This window comes from Hippocampus zosterae, chromosome 17 (genome assembly GCF_025434085.1).
Source record: "Hippocampus zosterae strain Florida chromosome 17, ASM2543408v3, whole genome shotgun sequence".
In the NCBI taxonomy this organism is placed as follows: Eukaryota; Metazoa; Chordata; class Actinopteri; order Syngnathiformes; family Syngnathidae; genus Hippocampus; species Hippocampus zosterae.
The window spans coordinates 12,098,180-12,122,249 of NC_067467.1; the positions used below are offsets into that span (position 1 = coordinate 12,098,180).

The 24,070-nt window shown below is 46.9% G+C and overlaps 1 protein-coding gene across 2 annotated transcripts in view; it reads right to left on the minus strand.

Moving 5' to 3' along the window:
• Positions 1 to 507: 507 nt before the first annotated feature.
• crebbpb (CREB binding protein b) overlaps positions 508 to 24,070 on the minus strand; it is a 31,256-nt gene continuing 7,693 nt past the window's right edge. The window contains exons 3-31 of one of the 2 annotated variants that reach the window (XM_052049614.1): positions 17,251 to 17,418; positions 16,901 to 17,147; positions 16,432 to 16,545; positions 15,733 to 15,966; positions 15,542 to 15,638; positions 15,126 to 15,263; positions 14,934 to 15,051; positions 14,678 to 14,852; positions 14,548 to 14,601; positions 14,280 to 14,401; positions 13,288 to 13,473; positions 11,852 to 12,214; positions 11,597 to 11,770; positions 11,275 to 11,437; positions 11,042 to 11,160; positions 10,715 to 10,954; positions 10,548 to 10,636; positions 9,878 to 9,958; positions 9,714 to 9,770; positions 9,525 to 9,602; positions 9,390 to 9,457; positions 9,164 to 9,314; positions 8,940 to 9,086; positions 8,750 to 8,863; positions 8,501 to 8,666; positions 7,322 to 7,489; positions 6,916 to 7,077; positions 4,897 to 5,178; positions 508 to 3,725 (exon numbers count right to left, since the gene is read on the minus strand). In XM_052049614.1, the coding sequence (XP_051905574.1) occupies positions 1,392 to 3,725; positions 4,897 to 5,178; positions 6,916 to 7,077; positions 7,322 to 7,489; positions 8,501 to 8,666; positions 8,750 to 8,863; positions 8,940 to 9,086; positions 9,164 to 9,314; positions 9,390 to 9,457; positions 9,525 to 9,602; positions 9,714 to 9,770; positions 9,878 to 9,958; positions 10,548 to 10,636; positions 10,715 to 10,954; positions 11,042 to 11,160; positions 11,275 to 11,437; positions 11,597 to 11,770; positions 11,852 to 12,214; positions 13,288 to 13,473; positions 14,280 to 14,401; positions 14,548 to 14,601; positions 14,678 to 14,852; positions 14,934 to 15,051; positions 15,126 to 15,263; positions 15,542 to 15,638; positions 15,733 to 15,966; positions 16,432 to 16,545; positions 16,901 to 17,147; positions 17,251 to 17,418 (6,609 nt within the window). In that variant the 3' untranslated portion in view covers positions 508 to 1,391. Of the gene's footprint in view, positions 3,726 to 4,896; positions 5,179 to 6,915; positions 7,078 to 7,321; positions 7,490 to 8,500; positions 8,667 to 8,749; positions 8,864 to 8,939; positions 9,087 to 9,163; positions 9,315 to 9,389; positions 9,458 to 9,524; positions 9,603 to 9,713; positions 9,771 to 9,877; positions 9,959 to 10,547; positions 10,637 to 10,714; positions 10,955 to 11,041; positions 11,161 to 11,274; positions 11,438 to 11,596; positions 11,771 to 11,851; positions 12,227 to 13,287; positions 13,474 to 14,279; positions 14,402 to 14,547; positions 14,602 to 14,677; positions 14,853 to 14,933; positions 15,052 to 15,125; positions 15,264 to 15,541; positions 15,639 to 15,732; positions 15,967 to 16,431; positions 16,546 to 16,900; positions 17,148 to 17,250; positions 17,419 to 24,070 lie in introns of both variants that reach the window. The other variant, XM_052049613.1, reaches the window with a different exon arrangement.

Genomic DNA, 24,070 nt, shown 5'->3' on the forward strand with positions numbered 1-24,070 from the left:
ACAAGAATATGAAATCCTGGATCTCTTTGTTTGTGAGTTACTTTTTTTATTGCTGGAGTGACTTTATTTGCGCAAATTTCATGCAGCATTTAAAATGGAATATTAACACTGATATTATATGGTAATTTATCTTCAAGGTCACAGTAGTCAATTGGAAAGGTGGCGATTTTACCCCCAACCCCCGCACCCTCCCCTCCCCATGTCATTACATTTAATTTATTAAATTAAATTAATTAAATGTAATGACATGACTCACCTGGGTTAAGGTTTTAAATCGTGGGTTGAAGACTAGGTTATTCTTTTAAATCTAGTGTGAAAGTGTTAAGTCAAAGTGTGGGTTTGCATGTACTATTCTGCTTTTATTGGGGTGGGGGGCGGGGATATTCATTCATCAATATTAAAAATAAAAACATAAAAAAGTTGTGCCAGAAAGACACATCAAGAAATGGTCAGATAAATTCTTCGGTCGAAGACAATTGTCATACAAAAGAGAAATGACCAAGAGCATCTGTGGCACACAGGTTTATTAAACAATATGGTATATAAGTAGGAAATGAGCCATCTTGAACCAGTTTTTACAGTGATTTTTTTCTTATTTTCTGTATATTTACAGTGCTGTTGAGCTGTGTGATTTACATTAGAGGACAGGTCATTGTGGATTCAAGTTTAATGTAAGATAGAAAATGATACACATAACTCTGAACACAAATCAGCAGTTTCAACATGTTCATTTCTGACCACAGCCAAAAGAAGAACAAGATGTGAAGAGAATACATTGGGATTGAAAGAGAGACCAAGTGATTATTTGTACATATGCAAGACAAATACTGAGCCACGGCCAGTAAATAAACGAACATTCTGGCTTTTGAACACCTGCCTGTTGTGTTTGTCAGTGTGCAATAGTTCCTAAATCTGTACAAACACGGTAATCCTCCATAGAGTCTGCAAGCAGGAAGGAAAATTAAGGCTTTCCCAAAGGCAGTCCTTTTTGAAAAATGGCATATTGGAATAAATTAGCCTAGGACAAGAGAAACTGAGCAAAAAGTGAAACCTGGCAACCCCCCAAAATTTCCCAGTTTAACTTTACAGTCTTGCTCAACACAAATACAATAATTATTTGCAAAGATACAAAATGAAAAATAAAAGGAGATATTTTTTGTTTTGAGAGGTTCTGTTAAAAAAGTCAATACCAGAGCATAAACAAATGAAAAACGTATTTCAACAACACAAAGACCAGAGCATCAATTCTTGCATGGCTGGTCTGAACCAAAAATATATCCTTTGTGTCTTCTTTGAAGCAGTGACGGGGAAGTCACACGTTGGAATAAAAAGTAGTCCCTTGTTTCGCAGAAAGTTCACAAACATTGTGACTTGAGTTTTCTCACTTTCTGCTACAATCCTTCGACAAATTTCTCCAGCGTGTCTCCCGTCGTGTCCCCAACCATGCCCATGTCAGTACTCAAACCCCCTCGGTTGGGTGTGTTAAGCTGCGGCAGCATGGCGCTCTGCTCTGGCGTCCCCATGTGTCCCTGCTCTAAGGGGCCTGACATGGGGCCCCCGATGATGGGATGAGGGGAGCTGGAGAGAAGGGCACCATGCTGGGGCGAGGGCTGTATCCGCGGGGAGGGACTGGAATGCGGGGGCTGCTGCGACGGCGGCCGAGGCGACTGGACTGGGGCCGGTGAGCGCACCTGGTTGCCCAAGGAGTTGCCCATGGCTTGGCCACTGGGGAGGTGAGCGACCGGTGCCTGCGTCTGGCCTTGGAGCATGTGCGGCTGGGGGCTCACGGCCTGCGCCGACGAGCCCATCTGCTGCTTCAACATTTGCTGCTGTTGCTGCTGGAGCATTCGCTGCTGTAGAAGGGTCTGGGCTCCGTCCATGCCCATGCCAGCTTGGCCCAATTGCGACGCGGGTGGGAGCTGGCCCATCGGCCCGATGCCTCCTTGCATAGCCATCTGCTGCTGCATCCTGAGCTGGGAGTAGCTTGCCGACTGCTGCTGCTGCTGCTGGGGGAAATGAGCGTGATGCTGAGGCATGCCTCCCTGTTGCTGCTGCGCCTGTTGCATGCGGAAGAGCTGCTGTCTGCGGTAAAGTTGAGGGTTGCCATTTTGAGCCACATTCATCATCTGGCCTTGGGGTCCCATGGGGGCCATACCCACCTGCTGCGGAGGATGCTGCTGTGGGGGGATACCGGGCCTCTGCGCCTGCATCATGGCCTGCATCGCGGCGGCAGACCCTGGCATTGTTTGAGGACTCTGCTGCTGCTGCTGTTGTTGCAGCGGCTGGTTGGCTTGGTACTTGGCTGTCCTCTGCTTGATGAAGGCGGCCATGAGCTGCGGGTTGGACTTGAGGATGTTCAAAACCTGCTGCTGCTGCTGGGGCGAGCTGGGAGACTTGAGGGTGCGGAGTAGCTCCTGCAAGGCGTTGGGTGTGATGTTACCGGGCATCGCACGTGGGATATTCTGCTGCGGTGGCGTGGGTGTCATGCCCTGCTGCGAGGGCCCTTGGGGAGGCATGGTTCCGGGCATTTGGAGCCCCTGTGGCTGGGGCATCATGGCTCTCTGCATGAGCTGACCTTGCTGCACCATGGCGCCTCCCTGAGCCTGCTGGGGGACCATGACGCCTTGCTGCGGAGGGCCCCGAGGTGGCTGCCCGGGAGGTTTCTGCATTGGACTCTGCATTCCGGGACCGCACTGGCCCTGCTGCATAGCCTGCATCACCTGGGGGCCCCGCATCATCTGCATCTGGCCCTGCATGGGGCCTATCATGCGTGTGTGGTTCATGGGCATCCCATTCATGGTGTAACTTTGCTGCTGCTGCTGTTGTTGTTGTTGTTGTTGCTTTGCCTTTGCGGCCATCTCAATCTGTCTGGCCCCCTTCAATGCCGTTAGCTGCTGCTGTTGTTGTTGTTGTTGCTGTTGTTGTTGCTGCTGCTGCTGCTGCTGCTGCTGTAGCGGCATCTGTTGCTGCTGCTGTAGCGGCATCTGTTGCTGCTGCTGTAGCGGCAAACTGGGCAGAGGTGACTGCTGCTGATGTAACGGGGATGACTGGGGGCCCGGTTTGCCCTGCGGTATGGGTGTTGGGGGCTGGCTGCTGCTGCGGCCGTTGCTGGGGAAGCCTTGAACCATGTTGGCGGAGTTCGGGGGTGGCAACTGCTGCTGCAGCGGGGGCTGATTGGATATGGGCTGCGGGGTCTGCGGCGTATGAGGCTGCTGCACAGAGTTAGGCGTGTCAGGGGCTGATGAGGTAGGTGGGGACGGCATGGGCATGCCCCTTCCTGCCATGGTGGCCATTCGGCGCCGCATCAGTTGAGCCTGCTGTAGGCGGTGCTGGATCTGCTGCTGACGGAGCTTGTGCTTGATATTGGGACAGAAGGGCACGGGGCACTTGTTCTCCTGACAGTGTTTGGCGTGGTAGCAGCATAACGCAATGAGCTGCTTGCACACAGGGCAGCCGCCATTGGTCTTGCGTTTGCAGCCCTTGGTGTGCTGAACCACCCGCTTCATCTTTTGACATGATGGCAGAGAGCAGTTGGCATTGCGGCACTGGCAGGCGTGGACCAGGGACTGAATGCAGCGCTGGATGCTGAGACGACGGCTCTCCTGCGGACTCTTGGAGGACTCTCCACCCTGGTTGTTGCTGTCGTCGTCCAAGTCCAAGCCCCACTTCACCATCTGGTGTTCGTGTCCCTTTGTGTTGTAGCAGTTAATGCATAGGTCGTAGTCCTGCAGCAGGAAAAAGAAAAACGACATCATGGGCATATGGTAATGCACAGGGGACAGCGATAGAGACCCGCTTCAAACTTTGGGGGTGACACCCACAGTAATTGACACCACCTGTAAAAATGTTTTGAATTGCCTATACACAGGTAGTGGGTCTTGAGTTTAGCCTGAAACCTAAATATTCAGAGTTTGGCATTCATAAATTTACATTTTCAGATTTTTGTTTCCAGGGTGAACCTATCCTCACCAAAAATTGTAGTGTTTTTTAGTGTCTCATCGGTAAAAGTACCACAAGTGGTAATATATAAAGATGGAATGATGGAAGAACTCAAACTATGACACCAAATCAGTTAAATATACCATATTGGCCCGGATATAAGAGGGCCCTGATTACAAGATGACCCCCTCTTTTTCAAGACTCAAGTTTGAAAAAAGACTTTTTGAACACCAAATAAAATTGTACACAGAAAATAATTACAGTACATCTTAAACAAATGATAACAATATATCAGAGAAAAAGCTATTTTGCCTCATCCAAATCTTAATATCTGAACATTTAAATGTGTAAGCTAAAGTGCAATCACCTCCGTAAATAAATGGCTTCTGGTTTTTGAAATGTAAATTGCACCATAACTTCTCCTGAGCTTCCGGTTAACCTGGCCGATCTTCGACCCACTTTTCTCCAGATTGTCGCTGGGTTTCTCCATTTTCTGTTATCTCTTCAGTTATATTCTTCTCTTTTCTTGCTTTCTGCTATTTTTTATTTTTCTTCTTCGTTCTACTGCTACTTTTATTTTTATTCTTAGTGACGGGTTCACTTTGCGTTTGAGTTCAGCATTTGCTTCAATGATATATGGCGCCATCTAGCGTCGTGAATGGGTATAAAGTCAAGAGCCAGAATATAAGACGACCACCACTTTTTTCAATGCAAAAAAGAAAACACCGTCTTATATTCGGGCCAACACGGCATTGGCGTATCGAAATTTAATTGATTTAAAAATCATGCACCCAAAGGGTACATTTTCAAGCATGACAGGAGCAGTACAAAACCACAAAAAGGTTTGTTTTAATTTGAGAAAAAGGCCCCAAAAGTGCAAATAAGTTAATTTGTGCTGTAGATTACTGCACATTGAACCCGAGTTGAAATCTAATTTGCAACCTTTCCGCTGCCTACCTCACAGACTGTGCAGTGCCAGCGAGTCTCCACGTGGTGCTTGCACTCATTGCACGTGTACACAAAGCGGTCCTGGCCCTGGTTGTGCAGCTCCACCAGCATGCACATGGTGCTCCACTTGCATCGCCGCAATGAGCTGAACTCCCAGTGCTTGTCTCGGGCCAGCGTCAGGAAGGAATCGCGGCCATCCATCAAGTCGCATGCCAACAGAGGGTCGGGGTCCATGATGGGAGGCAGGGTATTGATGACTGGCCCAGAATGAAGGTGGATGACAAAAAACACCTGGAAAGAGAAGAAATTGTTTTCAGACTGCTTTCCCATTTCATCTGTTCACAAAATGTAAATAGTGGAAGTCCAATGACTGGGAGATAAGCCCAATTTAAAAAACATTTTTTCCGGATTCATTTAATACACCCTCCCCCCGCCCCCCCAAGAGTTCCTACGTGTCTTGATAAAAATATACAAAGTAAAACAAATTATTCTACAGTTAATATCCACTGATCACATTGGTTCAAATCACATGGTTTATGGGGGACAGTTATTGTATAACCGTTACGGTTGGAGCAAATATTCACGTAGTGACATGTAGAGATGTAGTGATGAAGATGGAAGTTAACAGCTGAACTTATACAGTGGTACCTCTACTTACGAACGTCTCTTCATATGACATGTTCAAGTTACGAAATTCCTCAACAGGAAAATATTGCCTCTTGTATTGAAAGAAATTTCAAGAGACGAAAGGACTGCTAGTCGCAGCTCTAAGTTACCTTGCATCCCATTGGCAAAAAGGCACCTCTACCGTACGTGTCTGTGTGTAGAGATAAATAAATAGATAGACATGTGTCATTGCAGCAATCTCATCATTGGCCCATGAGGTGTTGTTCTGATAGTTTTACATAAATGTGAACCACCCAGAAAAAGTGTTCACCAGTTGGGCGATCACTCACTATGCTGACGTTTGCCTTGGATATTTTCAAAGAATTGTTAAAATCCGACAAAAGCAAACGTCCGTGGATCAATTCTTTACAAAACGCCAGGTTAAAACCACTTCTGAGAGAGAACATGAACTAAAAATGGCAACAACAAAAAGATTAAGATATCCTTTATTTGTCCCACACTGGGGAAATTTACAGTCTACACAGCAAGATTTTGGGTAGAAAGAAGAAAAAAAGCAAACACTGTTCAATTAAGTGCAATATAAATACAAAATGGATATGTCGCAGTGGTATTTTCAATTGTTTTTAACATGATTTAATTATTATTATTATTTATTTAGCAGCCTGACAGAAGTCGGTAGGAACGAGCGGCGGTATTTCTCGTTCTTGTAGCGCGGGTATAACAGTCTCTGGCTGAAGGAGCTACCTAGTGCTGTCAGGGCGGGCTGGGAGGGTGGCGTGAAGATGCAGTTAAAAGTTTACAATCATTTTTATTCTTTATTTTTTACATTATGCACATCTCTCATTTATTGTGCAATAATCTAATTGTATTTATTTCATATTTTGATGCCTTTCTATGCTTCAAAAACATTTGTGTGAATTTTGGGGGGCTTGGAACGGATTAGGGCATTTACATGGAAAACGCATCTCTACTTTAAAATTTTCTACTAAAGCAATTTCTTCCAGAATCAATTAATTTCGTAAGTAGAGGTACCAGTGTATGGCACAATAAGTGCCCAATTTAAGATAGTGGTTTGCAGAGTATACATTTAAAAATAAATATCAATGTGGCACCGAGTGAAAAACCTCTATAAAATGACTTCTAGTAAAGAGTAAATGAGAAGAGAAGTAGACCCACTGGAAGTTCTTGTTTACTATACAATAACACACACACACACACACACACACACACACACACATATATATATACATACATACATACATACATACATACATACATACATATATATATATATACACACACACTTATTTTATGAATATTCGGTGCTTGCTGTTAAGAATTTGACTCCATTTGCCTGTCAAAGTACACTGAGCAAGGAGGAAGATTTGATGGCTCGCTCACCTCTTTATGCTTCTCCATTGTGGCATAGAGCTTTTGGGACAGATCATTAGCTACATTCGGCATCCCAGGCTTTTTCTTGTTGGCTCGACTGACACTGCTCTTATTTTTGTTGGTCTTCTTGTTGTTCTTCTTTTTGGCATTCTTGCTGTCAGCGTGGGCTCCCTTTAGAGGAAACGTACATGAATCAGAATGTGAAGGGTCACAACTTGCACCGAAAGCAACATTCAAAAAGAGCGACTGTAAAAATGTCGGCGTAGCTGTTGAAAGCTTTTGGATGTTTTAAGATGATACATTCTGGAATAAAATAAGAGGACCTGGAATCAGCGTGCTGATTTTGGCAGAAAGAGACCTTGGCTCTCATAAAACCTCTCCTCCCACCCCCCAAGCCCTGATCATGTTCCCTCACCTCTGGCGTCTCACAGGAGGCCGTGTTCTCCTCTTTCTTCCTCTCCTCCTCCTCCTGCTCCAGTTCTTTGATGCTCTCCTCTAACACATTTGGCCAAAAGTCACCCTCAAAATACGGCAGCTCATTGGCACTGGTCAGCCTGTCTTCTGTGGCTTGCTTGAAAATGTCCTGAATGACAAGAAGCAAGTCGAAACAGTGACTTGAAGTTGGCAAGTTTAACAACTTTTCACAGGCAAACAAGGAAATGCCCAATTAAAACTGAGCAGTCAGATGAATCAAACAGGACGAGGTGGAGTCGCTTATGTGAGATAGTAAAAGACAATTTTAACATCTGTAAAAGCGCCAACATTCATAAACATAAAGGAACACTTCACATAGCAACCCCACGCCTCATTTTTGAAACTGACACGGTCTATCATCTTAGTTAAAACTTTTACATGTCACTTTATCATTCTGACATGAGCAACAACAAAAAAAAGGTTACGATATGCTGACTGCATAGACCAAGATGGGATATTTTTCCCCTACTGGGGGCCATTTCATTTTTAATAAAGTCCCGAGGACAATACGACATGAGTGCAAAATGATGATACAATGATAAGACATATGATTATTGTACATGGGGCATCACAATAAACTTGAGTACTGCAATAAAAGTTTTTCAGTTTAGAAACAAACTAATGTATGTCAATTCAATAAACATCACAAAAAACTTTTCAGAAGGCCAACTCCAATCAAATTTCGACATTTAATCTATTTCCATTGTTAATGTAACTATACTATAAATATCCAGAGATTGTGAGTTTTTTGTTTTTTTTTAAGCGTTATGGTGAAATTAAAAAAAAATTAAAAACATTTCACTCTGCACATTCTGGATACTGAATCTCTAATGTTCAATTCAGACGTTGAAATATACAACTGAAATTAAGTTTTTCCACAATACTCACATTCATTGTAATTACCGCACCTGTATTTTATGAGCAATCCCTGAGGTTTCACTGTGCTTTTATGAATTTTCCTTCCCATTATTGCTTTTGAGAAAACACAAGGAATACAAAAAAGAAAAAAGCAAAGCAGGATCCAAGAAGCATTCAGTCCATTCATACAGCATCTCCATATTGATTTGCTTCTTTCCGAGAAAGTTGGAAGATTTGTGACACAAACGCAACAGATGCTGACCTTGAAATCGTGTAGGATTCTCTCAGCAAAAGCCTTTTCCAGCATCTTCTTATACCACTCTTGCAGCCTCTTCGGTTTGGGGATCTTCTGGTCGGGAGGGTGGCAGTGGAAAATGTAGTCATCTCCTTCGCTGGGTGGGCAGGCCCAGATGTGACCCATCACATACCTGAACAGGATTCAGATTTTTGTGTTTTTAAGACGATTACACGACAAAGGGAACCATACTATGTGACGTTATTGCTCAGGTACCCCAGTTTCTTGACATACTCCAGGTATCCAATTAGGATCTCATGGTAAACTGCAGTCCTGAGCATGCGTGGTTTGAAGAAGTGAATACTGTCGAGGTATGATATGTAAACCCGCCTAACAAGGAATAAAAAGTCTTAGAAGCATAATCGAGCAGAAAGATGACCGGATTATTCTTCAATGCGATGCGGACCTCGTATTTGGAAAAGGACAATCCGAGCCATACTCCTGGACGTGCATGCCGAAGAAACAAACGTCCACACCGTCAATTTCTTCAAATGCAAAAAGTGCTTTGGTTCTGTAAGGGAAGCTCTCGACCATTTCACCCGAGTCCACAAACCTGAGCAAAACAAAAGTTTATGTCAGAACTGTATCCCAAAATATCCCAAAAACAGTTGCAGCAGTAGAAAGACTTACCTAGACTTCATTCCAGGCTTAATCTCTACAGTTTTGTCAGAGCTGGCCACGACTCGCACAAACACTTCGCCGGCTTCTGGGTGGTTCTGTCTTTTCAAGTACTTATTGACTCTGTCCTCAATGTACGTTCCCAACCTCGTTGACTGCAACCCTTTCCACAAAAACACACACTTTTTTCATGAATTCACTTCAGGTTTATCATGTTTCATGTTGACATTTAGCTTACTTTTAGCTGAAAACTTGTTCTCCTTTTTTGTTTTCCCAGACCTCTTCAAACAGTTCTCGCAAACAAAGCTGAAAGATAAAAGCAGCTTAAGAGAAATTCCCAAACTCTGAAGTGATGGCGATGGCGAAGACTCACCCTGACGGCCAAATGATATCGTAATGCAGCACGCAGATCTGATGCATCTTGCGTCCGCAATCTTTACATTGAACAAACCTGTGAAGACAGACATTTGCATGCTCAGCGGTTTGTCCTTGGACACGATAAAGGAATTGTCGTCCAAATCTCATCGAGACACATTGTGGCCAAAGAAAAGATTGTGCTCACGGTTCAGAGTCCAACATGTCATTTTTCTTCTTCTCAAACTGCTCTTTGGATATCATGCTGAAATCCAAAAACAAACAAACAAAAAAAAAAAACATGAAGTTATTTTCTGTGATTTAGCAGGACAACACCTTAGTGATTTAACATTTAGAAGAGGCCTAACTTACGTCTGCGACTGTGCCGGGTCGTCCCCCAGTGTCACATTGTTGCCCTGGATCTCGTTGAAGCACTTCTCACAGAAGTGATACCTGTTGGGGATAAAGCCATAACTGGGTAAACTGCATCTTGTACATACACAGCAGCAGTACAGGCGACAAGGCGCACACACATTCGACAATAAAGGACAAAGCGAGGTTATGAACTGAACCTGCATTTTACATATTTTACATTTAATAAACTAAAATTTAACAAAATAAACTAACTGTAGCAAAAATGCCCAACTTTATCTTAGTCAATTAATTTAATACATGAGCCTTTGGGGTTGATTTTAAATTTATTTCATGTGTTACAGCATGGCCACTACAAGAAGGAAGGTCGAACAAAAAAAATGTTTTTAAAAAAAATTGTACACGGTATATATCACATTTCTGACAGATAAAATTCATTGGTAAAGTGGCTTGTGCTGTTATTTGCGGAATACTTCTAAAAGTAGCTTCAAAGAAGTAACATGCCTCACACGAGTGAGTTGTGTGCAATAACATTGTGTCCAGCAGGGGGGGAAACTGAGGGCTTGTTATCGAGGCTTGACTCCAGCTTGGTGGAAATGCAGTGGCAAGTGTAATCACTGAGTGTGGCACACTTAAACTTTAAGCCCCCTCAGTCAGCATGCAGGTTTACCTGTTCTGATAGCTGTAATAGATGCCATCCCTTGAGATAGTGCACAGTTGTTTGCCGTAGCAGCACAGTGTTTGGGGGGAGAACTCGTACTGCGGACCAGAGGCAAAGAACATCACGTTTCAGTACGGAAAGGTGTGTCGTGAACATACAGCCGTGCGTCGTCTCACCTTGCGGCTGCAACAGTAGCCCAGCGTCTTCATCACGGGCTCGATCTCTGTTTCAAACACCTCGGCGAGCTTGGTGCAGTTCTTGTAAACGCGTGAAGTCTTGCGGTTATACAGCCACGCATTGTTGAACATGAGCCACACGTCGTCTACATATTGCCACGGCTCCTGGTACTGGCCCGTGTCCAGTTTGCGCTTGATGGTGGACAGGTCAATGGGATTCTTCACAATGTCGAAGTAGTCCTGGGGAACAGGGAGGGGTTCGGCTTTTGAGGGAATAAACAAAAAAAGCCTAACCGGCACATATTCTAAGCGTGGATAGACACTGACCGGGATGTCGAGCAGCAGGGGGTCCACAGGTTGTCTGAAGGGCAACGACTCCGGGTCTTGCCTGTAGAGGGCCTCAAGTGTAGGCATTAGAGCTTGTCTGAGCTCTTCAGGTCTGAAAACTGCAGACATCAAGCAGAACAATAACTTTGACATAGAATGGCTTAGAAAGGGGGGAAAAAAACTAAAAACTGTTTTGGCACTTGTAAGCAAACATATCACTGGACTCAACTCACTTTTTTTGCGGCTCTGAGCAGCGGCGGCACTGCCCCCACTTTCCGCCTCTTCTTTGGGTTCCGTCTTTACCGCTGGCTTTTTTTCTTCAGTGTCCATCGGTTCCTGCTTTGGCTCAGCTTTATCTGGCTCATCCTTCACCAGAGGGGGTTTGGATTCATCATTCTAGTACAAGAAGAGAATACTGAAGGAGGAGTCATGAAAAAAAAATCTTTCTTTTAAGTAATTTATCAGAAGGTTTAATTTAATTTCATCTGTGAATCCACACGTCACTTAATTTACATCAGGGTACCACAGTATTAGTCCTTAAACTCAAGGATGTACCTCTACTTTTATGCCAGTATACTTGTTCCCCGAAGTACTGTCATCATCTTCATCTTTTACTTCCGACTTGAGGTCAGTGGTGGTCATGTCTGGCAGGTTCTGTTGAGAGTTGACCTCGGCCACAGAGGCCGGAGTGGGCACCCTGTTGTCGATGCTGGCAGCGGCCTGCGACATCTGAAGGATGAAAGAGCGGATCATGATTGTAGATGGCCAGAAACATTTTCTCATTCACAGTAAAGCGGACAAAAGTCTCACCGGTGTGCTGGGATATTGCGCCGGCACTGAGGTGGGCTGTTGCATCTGGCCGGGGGGCTCGGGGTGCGGCTGCAGGGGTGTGAGCGGCTGGGAAGGTTCGGGTGGTGTACTAACGACAGAGGGTGGACCAGGGTGGCTGCTGGGTCTGAGGGTGTGGTTGGAGGCTGGCCCACCCGTTGAGGCTGGAGTGGAGGGCTGCTGTAGCACCGGGGCCTGCGTGGGCTGATGGAGTTGTTGCATTTGGAGGCCGGTGGAAGGGTTGGGTGGAGGCGTGCTGCCCATGCCTGGCTGGGCTGCAGGGCCACACGGCAACTGAGAGCCGATGGTGCCGTGCACATTTAGAGCGAGGTTGGAATTCTGCGACTGTTCGGAAAACTGGACACAATTAGAATGCAGTAGCGTTGAGATATTTCATTGCAAATCATTTTGGGGTGTCTGACCACCAGGGGGCAGTATAATATATTCAAGTTGACAAGCCACTCACTACTGCTCTGACTGAGTGAACTGCAGTAATTAGTCTTTTTTTGTAGTGGATAACAAATATATCCCTGTGAGTATTGTTACATTTTCTGTCCACATTGCTATGCCATATATATTCAAATATTCTTTGCTGAAAGCATTACGACACTGTGACTATTGCCACTATTTGTGAGCCCGTCAATGGAGTTTTGCATTGTGTGAGTAAGGTAAATGATAAGTACACACTGCATTGCATCGTGGGAAGGGGTGGCCATTTTGGGCTAACGGTATCCATGGTAAACGTAAACAAGGCTGTGTAGTTTTTGGCATGTTGAAAAGAACAATGCTTGACAGACACTACCATCACCTGCGAGCACAAATACTGGAGCTAAGCCAGACGTGGAACTTTCAATTCTCACGGTAAGGGTAACACTCGCTAAATGGGACCACCGTTTCCCTCTTTGGGGTGAGTTATTTTTCCCGCCCTCCTCTCCATTTTCTGAGGTGTCGGCAGCATCACACTTAATAATGAGGCGTCTCAAAGCGGCCTCACCAGAGGGGAAACCCCAGTTAGCGTGCTGGTTCTCAAGTTTTTTTTTCTCCTCACGCCCCACTCTGCCTTTCTTTTGCTCCATGACGCTGGCAGGATCACACCCGAGAAGTCTCGGTATAACACTTGCGTGATCAGTTTGCACTTTCTTTGGAGCCATACTGCGTGCTATTATAGAGCAAAAATAAAAGACAGCTGAGCTTTCCCCAGCACTACAAAGACTGTTTGCGAACCAAAAATAGTAAGTGAACATGGTATTTTTTCTTCCAAAATTTTGTCCATAAACCGAATGAGTTTGTTAACCGCCCTCATTGGTAAAATGAGGTTGCACTGTCGATACTTGGAGGTTTTTATACAACAGAAAAACAGATGGTGGAAGACAGTGTTTACTGTGAGAGGAAGTGGCTGAGAACACACGATAGCTCACCTGTGCACCCTGTTGCGTTACTGGCTGACCCATGCCCACGTTTACATTCATTGCTCCTCCGGTGGCTGGAGGGAACTGTCCCTGCGGCAAGAAGTGACCCTGGTTGGTTGGCTGAGTAACCATGTTTCCTGCGTGATTCCCCATCATTCCAGGAGTCTGCGGTATTCTCGAAGGGGACATGCCCATCTGGGGAAGGACAATAAAACGCGGATGAAAATCATTACACTGGTAGGCATCTCATTTTCTTAATAATGTATGTCCACAATTGCGCCCAGGTTAGTCATGTCGTGCAAAAGCATTGGTGCCGTGATGCTGGTTGACTTCCAAGTTGCTGTAATTTGTCAAGTATGCCATGTGAATTCATTTCCTGCAGGCTTAAACTTTTGCCACCATAAAACTAATTGGACAGGCAACGCTTTAAAGAAAGTTAATGCCTTTCAAATCAGATACTGTATTACTAACAAAATTTCTGTTCTTTACATGTGTCATTTTGGCACCACAGACTGTATGTCTACTTATATCTAATAATAGTTTGCAAATCCTATTTCCCATTTTCACCCACATTCCATACCATAATTTGGGAATCGCTGATACAGAGTATAGTTAGTCAATTAACACAAGCATCTGCTTAATATTACACACGCCATTGAACTTTTTGTTGCTCGTATATTGCTCATACTGTACTGAGCTGTTTCCTTTCTGGTTCTGTGGGTATCAGGCCACTTTTCTCCTTTGCCATCACTGGTACCCTTTCTTGGTGGCATCACAAAAAAATCCACAGAACAAAACTAAATACACAGTTTTGGAGTTATGTCTTTGGCTAATCAATAGCTTGGCTGAAGTCATGCATGGCTGAAGTTTAGTTTGACTTTTTGAACGCGCAGAAAATGTTGGTTGAACTCCAAATCGGACCACTACATTGTATTTGCTGTTCCAAGAAAGTTATTTTTCATTATCTCAATATACTGCACAAAGAAGGAGAGAAAACTCACTGCTGGGACGGTGTTCATGTTGAGCTGCGGGGGATGGTTCATGGGCGAGGGAGCTCGGGGCCCCAAGGGTGTCTGTGACATCTGCGCATTTTGCATTGCCATTGGGTTGTACTGATTGATTCCTTAGGGAATATACACAGTCCATTATACACGTGTTTATCGTATTGGTGGAAGTCTAAAATGTGCAATGAAAACACTAAATAAGTTGACAACAAATATTCTAATGGCACTCCAATAAGAAATCACAGGTTAATCAATGCATTCATACCTTGAGGCACCTGCATACGGTTCATCATCTGATTTGGGATAGGCACAGGTCCATCTAAAATGGAAGGAAATCAATCATTAATCCTTTATTTAACCCCCAAAAAGAAAAAAAAAGAGATTTGACTACTGACTGGGAGGTCGGACGGGTTGTCCCGGGACCACGGCATTGGGCTGAGTCATCGAAGGCTGCTGGGGTCCGGCGTTGCCCACCATGCCAGGTTGCCTCTGGATCCGCAAACGGCGCTTCTCCTCCAGCTCCTTCTGGATCTTATAGATCTTCTCCGCCAAGAAGTGGTAATACTCATCCTAGCCAGAGGAAGAGAAAAGACCAACTTGTCACTGATGGGTAAAAGATTCCCCGCTGAGACACTAACTTGGATTATTTACCCTGCTGTTGGCCGACTCGTACATGTCACCTTCGACCTTGCGCGCGTAGGCGACCAGGTTGTCCATTCTGCGATCCTTCAGTGCTGCAGGGTCTGGGGTTGGGAATATGGCTTGTACTCTGGGGGGTGGGGATTAGTCACACACGGTTTTCTATCACATATCAACGTGTCAATCTACACAAGCACAACATACAGTTTGTGCACCAGGTGAGTGCGCAGGTCCTGAGTGACGTGTTCATGCCAGGTCTTCCGGACCCCCGAAGCCGACAGAGGGGTGGCGGCGGGCAAGTTTCCCATTCCTCCTGCCACGGACCCATCCGGCAACAACTGACTTGAGGACCAAAAGAAGAAAGGCAGCAAAACTCAAAGGCAATTGAACTGAGCTTTTCATGAACTCGTTCACTCCAGCGGAGGTTTCTACTCATCAAATGGAATCCCACATTTGACTGTCACAACGCATATATTTCATCCAGCATGTTTTTAAGAGGCAGGCTGCCTAACAGATTCAAACCACGATTGTACTTGGGCATGCGATGCATAAAACCCAGAAGAGACTGTGATTTTGAAAAGAGAGATTTTCATGACCAATAAAATCATGGATCAACTCACTTGTTGAGTGTGGAGGGCAAAGAGTCACTGTGCAGCCCAGTCTGGTCGGAAGAGGGGACCCCCATCCCTACTGCCATCTGGTTGATCTGATTAGTGCCTGATAATCATTTCAGTCAGAAATTTGGAACTTTGCAGATGAAAACTTGTATTTGAAAAAGGGATGACGAGAAATGTTCACTTTTCTCATCTACCTAGTGCGTTCATATTTCGCAGCTGCTGGTGCCCCTGTGTGTTCTGTTGAGCAGGACCCTGGTTCTGAGCAGGGGACTGGTTGCCATAAGGGAGACCCAGAGCGGCATAGGCCCTCTGCATGGAGCTGGGGTCAATGTGTGTGGTTGCACTGTTGATGGTCGGGGCACTGGGCTGGCTGGCTCCAACTGTGCCAATTGCATTCTGTAGGCTGGCCCCAGGGGAACCTAGCATGGCTTTAGGGTGAGAAGGAAAATAATGTGAACATATTTCTCTAATGAACACCCGGTAATACTTTTTCATTCTTGGACTAAAAAATCCATTTGTGTTTTATTCAGTGGTTAATGAGCACAGCACCGCTCCTCACTGTGTTGCTGGCTGACAGGCAGCACGCTGCCTTGGTGGGGGATTTAAATCCGTCATCGGCTCTTTGAACCAATCAGAGAGCAGCTCGGCGTCAAGGCCCTGCCTCCCCACGAGGACGAAATAGCAAAGCCCATCCCCCGGATGTCCCTTTACAGTCCTGCCTCAGTTCCACCCCTCACGCTCAGCTCTGTGCAACCTGCAGGTGGCACCCCCTTATACTTTCACATTAACTTGAGACCAACACACAGCATTTCCCACCCTAATAACCGAGCATACAATGTCTTCAGTTCCTATCTTGTTTTTAGCATTTAAATGTCCACAATTACAGCACTCACGTTGCTGGTTTCTCTTATCGCTTGCGTTCTTCAGAGGCAGGCAGACAGGACAGTCGTGCCGCATGCAGTTCTTCCAATGAGAGATGATCTGTCTGGATGATGCACAGTGGGCCACTATGGGAGGAGAGATTGGAAGGCGACACAAGCATTGAATGAACTATGCGCGCCCCCTCGCAATTTAAATGTGTTGATTCATATATTCCTTCAAGCATTTTACTACAAAGTTCTGCTCCTTCAGCTTTGTTTACGCAGACCATGGGCTTGTCCAATAGTAAATAAGTGCTTTTCCACCATCTTGGGGAATCTTTAGACAATTACAAGCCTTTTTGAGTCACATGCAGATCTGTGGCAGGACTTGTACACTCCATACACTTACAGGAGATCAAAACACAGGCAGCCTACTTTTAAAACTATAGGACACGATTCTGGAGATGCTCTGAACTTCAAAAATAAATAAATAAAAACTCACCCTGGCAAGACTTGCCCGCCTGGCAGTGGGTCATGTGGTTGAGGACATTCTTCATGGTGCGACAGTGGGGGAGAGTGCAGGCCCTCACCTCCCCGTTGGCCTGCTCCTGTCGCTGGCACTTGTGCGCGTGGAGCAGCAGGACCAGCTGCTGCTGAATGAGTTTGCGCTTCTCAGGATCGGCCGTCGGACCGGCTGACACGCTGCCGGTGCTGGGTACCATCCCCACAGGCGCAACCTGCTGCTGCATCTGGACCGCGACAATCCAAGTAATTAAACTCGATCAAATACTTGCATACCAATTCATTAAATCAGTTAACAGGACAGGCTTACTATGCACGGGGCAGGCTTACCATGTTGGGAACATTTCCAGCTCCCTTTGGCTCCGATGCGAACTGAGGCAGATTGTTGGGAAGGGCTGTCTTGTTCTGAAGTTGTTGGACATTGACACCTGTTGGCCCCATCTGCTGGACCCCTGTTTGACCGTACTGCTGGCCAAACGGAGCTCCTGACATCCCCATCTAGAAGAGCCACACAACACAAAGGCTGGTCAGAACATCTGCAACAAGTACATACAAACGGCCAGCAGGGTTTCAATAGACACCACCTTTTTAAAGTCACAATTTCAAAGCCCATATTGCAGTTTTTTCTCCTAGTCCTCAGAGTGTTAGTACGTGCAGTGAGTGCGCCCTAAGACTTGACTTGACTTTGTGACTATAGCGTTCACACCTCAAACTTGGCAAACTCAAATGGTATTTGTCGAAGCATCCTTGTCACTGTCATGTAAAGCAAATTAAAAATGTACACTGGGGAGTGTAATTAATAGGATAATCAATTTTGAAAAGATTGACTTGTGACATTCCTAAAAATGTTCTACGAGTAGCTGGAACAAGAGCAGATACTACCAAAAGGACACCACATTTACGAGAGCTCCCTCATCACTTCATACTAAAACACTGTCTTGAAATGCACATTTAGAACCAGGTACAAGAGTTAGCATGTGCGCCAATGGTGAAATAAATAGTAGACTTGTAAACGAGGCTGATAACATGGCTAACTAGCATAACTAAGATCATCTTGTTTCCGCACTTAGGTTACTTCTAAAAGCGAAGAGCAGCGAGAGAGAGATAGAGAGAGAAAGAGAGAGAGACTCACTTCTGAGAATTAAGTTCTGTTGTGCCGCATTTCCCCTCCGTGAGTCGTCACCTTACCGTGGTGGAGGGGTTTGCGTGTCCCAATGATCCTAGGAGCTAAGTTGTCTGGGGCTTTATGCCCCTGGCAGGGTGACCCATGGCAAACAGGTTCTAGGTGAGGGGCCAGACAAAGCACGGCTCAAAGACCCCCAATGATGATTACAATAAATGGACAATTTCCCTTGCCCGGACGCGGGTCACCGGGGCCCCCCTCTGGAGCCAGGCCTGGAGGTGGGGCTCGTTGGCAAGCGCCTGGTGGCCGGGCCTACACACATGGGGCCCGGCAGGGCAAAGCCCGAAGAGGCAATGTGGGTCCCACTTCCCATGGGCTCACCACCCATGAGAGGGGCCAAAGGGGTCGGGTGCAATGTGAGCTGGGCGGCAGCCAAAGGCGGGGACCCTGGCGGTCCGATCCTCGGCTGCAGAAGCTAGCTCTTGGGACATGGAATGTCACCTCTCTGGCAGGGAAGGAGCCCGAGCTGGTGTGTGAGGCAGAGAATTTCCGACTGGATATAGTCGGACTTGCCTCCACACACGGCCTGGGTTCTGGTACCAGTTCTCTCGAGAGGGGTTGGACTCTCTTCCACTCTGGAGTTGCTCACGGTGAAAGGCGCAGAGCAGGTGTGGGCATACTCATTGCCCCACGGCTCAGTGCCTGTACATTGGGGTTCACACCGGTAGACGAGAGGGTTGCCTCCCTCCGCCTTCGGGTGGGTGGACGGGTCCTGACTGTTGTTTGTGCATATGCACCAAACAGCAGCTCAGCATACCCACACTTTTTGGAGTCCCTGGAGGGTGTCCTGGATTGTACTCCTGCTGGGGACTCCCTTGTTCTGCTGGGGGACTTCAATGCTCACGTGGCAATGACAGTGAGACCTGGAGGGGCGTGATTGGGAGGAACGCCCCCCCCCCCGATCAGAACCGAGTGGTGTTTTGTTATTGGACTTCTGTGCTCGTCACGGATTGTCCATAACGAACACCTTGTTCAAACATAAGGGTGTCCATATGTGCACTTGGCACCAGGACACCCTAGGCCGAAGTTCGATGATCGACTTTGTAGTTGTATCATCGGATTTGCGGCCGCATGTTCTGGACACTCGGGTGAAGAGAGGGGCGGCAGCTGTCAACTGATCACCACCTGGTGGTGAGTAGGCTCCGATGGTGGGGGAAGATGCCGGTCCGTCCTGGCAGACCCAAACGTATAGTGAGGGTTTGTTGGGAGCGTCTGGCGGAATCCCCTGTCAGAAGGAGTTTCAACTCCCACCTCCGACAGAGCTTTTCCCATGTTCCGGGGGAGGCGGGGGACATTGAGCCCGAGTGGACCATGTTCCGTGCCTCTATTGTTGAGGCGGCCAATCTGAGTTGTGGCCGTAAGGTGGTTGGTGCCTGTCGTGGCGGCAATCCCCGTGCTCACTGGTGGACACCAGCAGTAAGGGATGCCGTCAAGCTGAAGAAGGAGTCCTATCGAGCCTTTATGGCCTGTGGGACCCCAGAGGCAGCCGACGGGTATCGACTGGCCAAGCGGATCGCGGCTTCGGTGGTCGCCGAGGCAAAAACCTGAGCGTGGGAAGAGTTCGGTGAGGCCATGGAAGCCGACTTCCGGACGGCTTCGAGGAAATTCTGGTCCACCATCCGACGTCTCGGGAGGGGGAAGCAGTGCACCACTAACACTGTATACAGTGGGGATGGGTCGCTGCTGACTTCGACGTTGTGAACCGGTGGGCAGAGTACTTCGAAGACCTCCTCAACTCCACCAACACACCTTCCTTGGAGGAAGCAGAGCCTGGGGACTCTGAGGTGGGCTCTCCTATCTCTGTGTTTGAAGTCACTGATGTGGTTAAAAAGCTCCTCGGTGGCAAGGCCCCAGGGGTGGATGAGATCCGCCCGGAGTTCCTCAAGGCTCTGGATGTTGTGGGGCTGTCCTGGTTGACACGCCTCTGCAACATCGCATGGTCAACACGGAGAGTGCCTCTGGATTAGCAGACCGGGGTGGTAGTCCCTCTTTTTAAAAAGGGGGACCGGAGGGTGAGTTCCAACTACAGAGGGATCATACTCCTCAGCCTCCCTGGTAAGGTCTATTCAGGGGTGCTGGAGAGGAGGGTCCGTCAGGAAGTCGAGCCTCAGATTGAGGAGGAGCAGTGTGGTTTTCGTCCCGGCCGTGGAACAGTGGACCAGCTCTACACCCTTAGCAGGGTCCTTGAGGGTATGTGGGAATTCGCCCAACCAGTCTACATGTGTTTTGTGGACTTGGAGAAGGCGTTTGACCGTGTCCCTCGGGGAGTTCTGTGGGGGGTGCTTCGTGGGTATGGGGTACCGAACCCCCTGATACGGGGTGTTCGGTCACTATACCACCTATGTCAGAGTTTGGTTCGCATTGCCGGCAGTAAGTCGGAATCGTTTCCAGTGGGGGTAGGACTCCGCCAAGGCTGCCCTTGGCCTGTCGCCGATTCTGTTCATAACCTTTATGGACAGAATTTCTAGGCGCAGCCAAAGCGTTGAGGGGGTCCGTTTTGGGGGCCTCAGTATTGCATCCCTGCTTTTTGCAGATGATGTGGTGCTGTTGGCTCCTTCAAACGGGGCTCTCCAACTCTCATTGGAGCGTTTCGCAGCCGAGTGTGAAGCGGTTGAGATGAAAATCAGCACCTCCAAATCTGAAACCATGGTCCTCAGTCGGAAAAGGGTGGAGTGCCCCCTCCGGGTCGGGGAGGAGATCTTACGCCAACTGGAGGAGTTCAAGTATCTTGGGGTCTTGTTCACGAGTGGGGGTAGGAGAGAGCGGGAGATCGACAGGCAGATCGGTGAAGCGTCTGCTGTGATGCGGACGTTGTATCGGTCTGTCGTGGTGAAGAAGGAGCTGAGCCAAAGGGCGAAGCTCTCAATTTACTGGTCGATCTACGTCCCAACCCTCACCTATGGTCACGAGCTATGGGTCGTGACCTAAAGAACGAGATCCCGGATACAAGCGGCTGAAATGAGTTTTCTCCGCAGGGTGTCCGGGCTCTCCCTTAGAGATAAGGTGAGAAGCTCAGTCATCCGGGAGGGGCTCAGAGTCGAGCCGCTTCTCCTCCACATCGAGAGGAGCCAGATGAGGTGGCTTGGGCATCTGATTCGGATGCCTCCTGAACGCCTCCCCGGTGAGGTGTTCCGGTCATGTCCCACCAGGAGGAGACCCCGAGGAAGACCCAGGACACGCTGGAGAGACTATGTCACCCAGCTTGCCTGGGAACGACTCGGGATCCCCCGGGGAGAGCTGGAAGAAGTAGCTAGGGAGAGGGAAGTCTGGGCTTCCCTGCTAAAGCTGTTGCCCCCGCGACCCGGCCCCGGATAAGCGGTAGATGATGGATGGATGGATGGATGGATGTGCCGCATTTTTATTTTATTTAGAAATGTTAAATTGCTTTTTTTTAATGAATGTAACAAATATTTGTTGTTTACAAGTTAAAATCAACTCTACAGATAATCCAAAATAACACATTTTAGAGCCATAACTGCAGCAGCACGTGACCATAACATTTTTGCCGAGTCTTATCATAAATTCAGAATCTGATACCGCCCGATGCCCAAGACTGGCAAATTAGAAGAAAAACTGTGGTGTATCTCAATAGAAACCTAAATGATCACTTATGTAAACACAGTCTTATAATTAATTTTTTAAAAATATTGGTCCCATGTCCAAATGTGAAGTGCACGAAAAGCAGGACTGTTTAAATACAAATTGTGATTGGAAACGTCAGCATTAACTAAAAACTATGAGCAACTACCCGAGATGATAGAAAACCGCTGGGTTGACAATGCAGTGTTGGTGCCGTTCATACAGAACAGTGACCCGCGGATTTTACAGGCAGTGAAAAAAAGGGCTAGACAAAGTTACTGCTCTGATTCATCGCCCAAACATAATTCAGTCCTTTGATGGCTTTCAGCGTCCGTCTGTTGCGTTCCCTTGGCCTGGCGGCCCGCCTGTCAGTGTTACTCAGTAGAACAAACAGGCCCATCCCATTGAAGACAGATGTGGGAGGGGACACACGGAGCTGAGGAGCACCGGCTTGCCAGACAGCTGAGCAGAGCGCTGGGCTGCAGCCTGCCCCTCCCCACTCCAAAGCCAGCGCAGTTCGCCTGAAGCCTCGCTCCCATTCACACCAGAGCATGACTTTCACTTCATCTCGCTACCGTGTTTAGCCAGGGGCCGCATTGAACATATGATTGTATTATTGGAAAGAAATTGTCTGAGTTCACGTCCCCTCGAAGTAAGCAAACCAAATAAAATCTTCAACCACAAAAAAGGAGGTGCAAACTTCTTACTAGAGGGGTTATTAATAATACAGCAAGTATTCCCATCTATGGACTTCTTTCAAACGGAAATTCTCTCACCCGGAATAAAAACCTATGCATTAAAATTTTGACTACGATATTACATTCACGACCGATTCATAACGGAAGTTCCAGTACGCAGAACCCGGAAGCCATACGGAAGCCCGCAGTGGCGCACACAATTAAGTCCCGCTCGATACAACGGAATAACTCTGTCCGTGCTGCTATTTACGCTCACTGGATCCAAAACAGCAAAATGTAAGTGACTCTATTCTCGTGAGTTTTACTGGAATATTGAACGATTTTTTTTTATTTCGTTCATTTACATTTACGTCCTGTTGATCGTGCCATCCAAACGAAGAGGAACAGTAATGACCGTGCAAGAGAGAGCGGAATGCATCCGATTAGCTGCTCAGAGTAAATTGCTTGTGGCTCGACGGATATTCGAGTAAACAAACGTTTCCTGGAATGTTTACCTGTTATCATGCTAAAATCCTTCCACTAACTGGACCGCTAACCAGAGAGATGACGAGTTCCATCGCGCTAACTATGGACATTGAGGACTTCGAAGCGCCCCGTGGCTGGCTTTAAAAGTTCGTTGCACGACGTCAGCTGAGCAACGCTGCCTTGAGTGGCGATCGAGGGGAGGTCAAGTTCGAGACAGTGAGCGAGTGGAAAGAAAAGCCGCCAAGTCTGTTACGAGTCTCATTTTGGAGCAAATAGTCCTAAGTTTGTTATACTGTATTTTGTTCATATACCTGTACTGTATACTGCGGCTTTTGTCCAAACAGTGTTTGGAGCATATATTTTTGCATTTCATTGCTTTGTTGTTACGCATGTATTTTGTTCAGGACATGTGCCATAGTAGTACCCCAAATAAGAAAATTCTGTTATAAGGAAAGATTGGACAACGCAAATATGATTCCTTACTAGAGAATACAGTATTTTCACGACTATAATGCGCCATTAAAAGTCTTAAATTTTCTCCAAAATGGACAGGACGCCTTATGATGCGGAGCGTCTTGTGTATGCGCCGAGTTCCAAAATCTGACTGCCAGCCGACACGCTGTTTATATAGAGAAAAGGCGGAAGTGACTGTGGACAGGCATGCAGCAAAGAAGTCGGCCAATCAGGGAAGGGTGGGCGTGTATATATACATATATGGAGATGGGGGGGGGGGGGGGGAAAGAGGGATAGAGAGAGAGAGAAAGCAGACGTGAGAGAGGAAAGCATGCGGGGGAACAGTCCGCCAATGGGTGAAGGGTGGGCGTGTAAGTGGATGCTAAAGGGTCGTCTCAAGCAGGTACCAACACCTGTATAGAGTGTGGCAATGTGCATTGTTGCAAAACAACTTCGGTTTTGGTTTCTAAGAACCCCCGAAAATAAATTCTACAAAGAGACACACCTACGAAGCTCAATTCAAACTTCAAGCCATACGTTATGCTTTTGGCATGCGTGCCCATCTCACAGCAGCGGTGAAAAACCAAGTCAAGCAAATGAACTCTGAGCTTGCCGTTATTCCCGGAGGCTTGACTAAAGAACTCCAACCGCTGGACATCGGCATCAACCGGGCGTTCAAAGTAAAGTTGCTACCGGGTGTTCAAAGTAAAGTTGCGAACGGCATGGGAACAATGGATGATCGATGGCAAACACAACTTTACAAAGAGTGAGA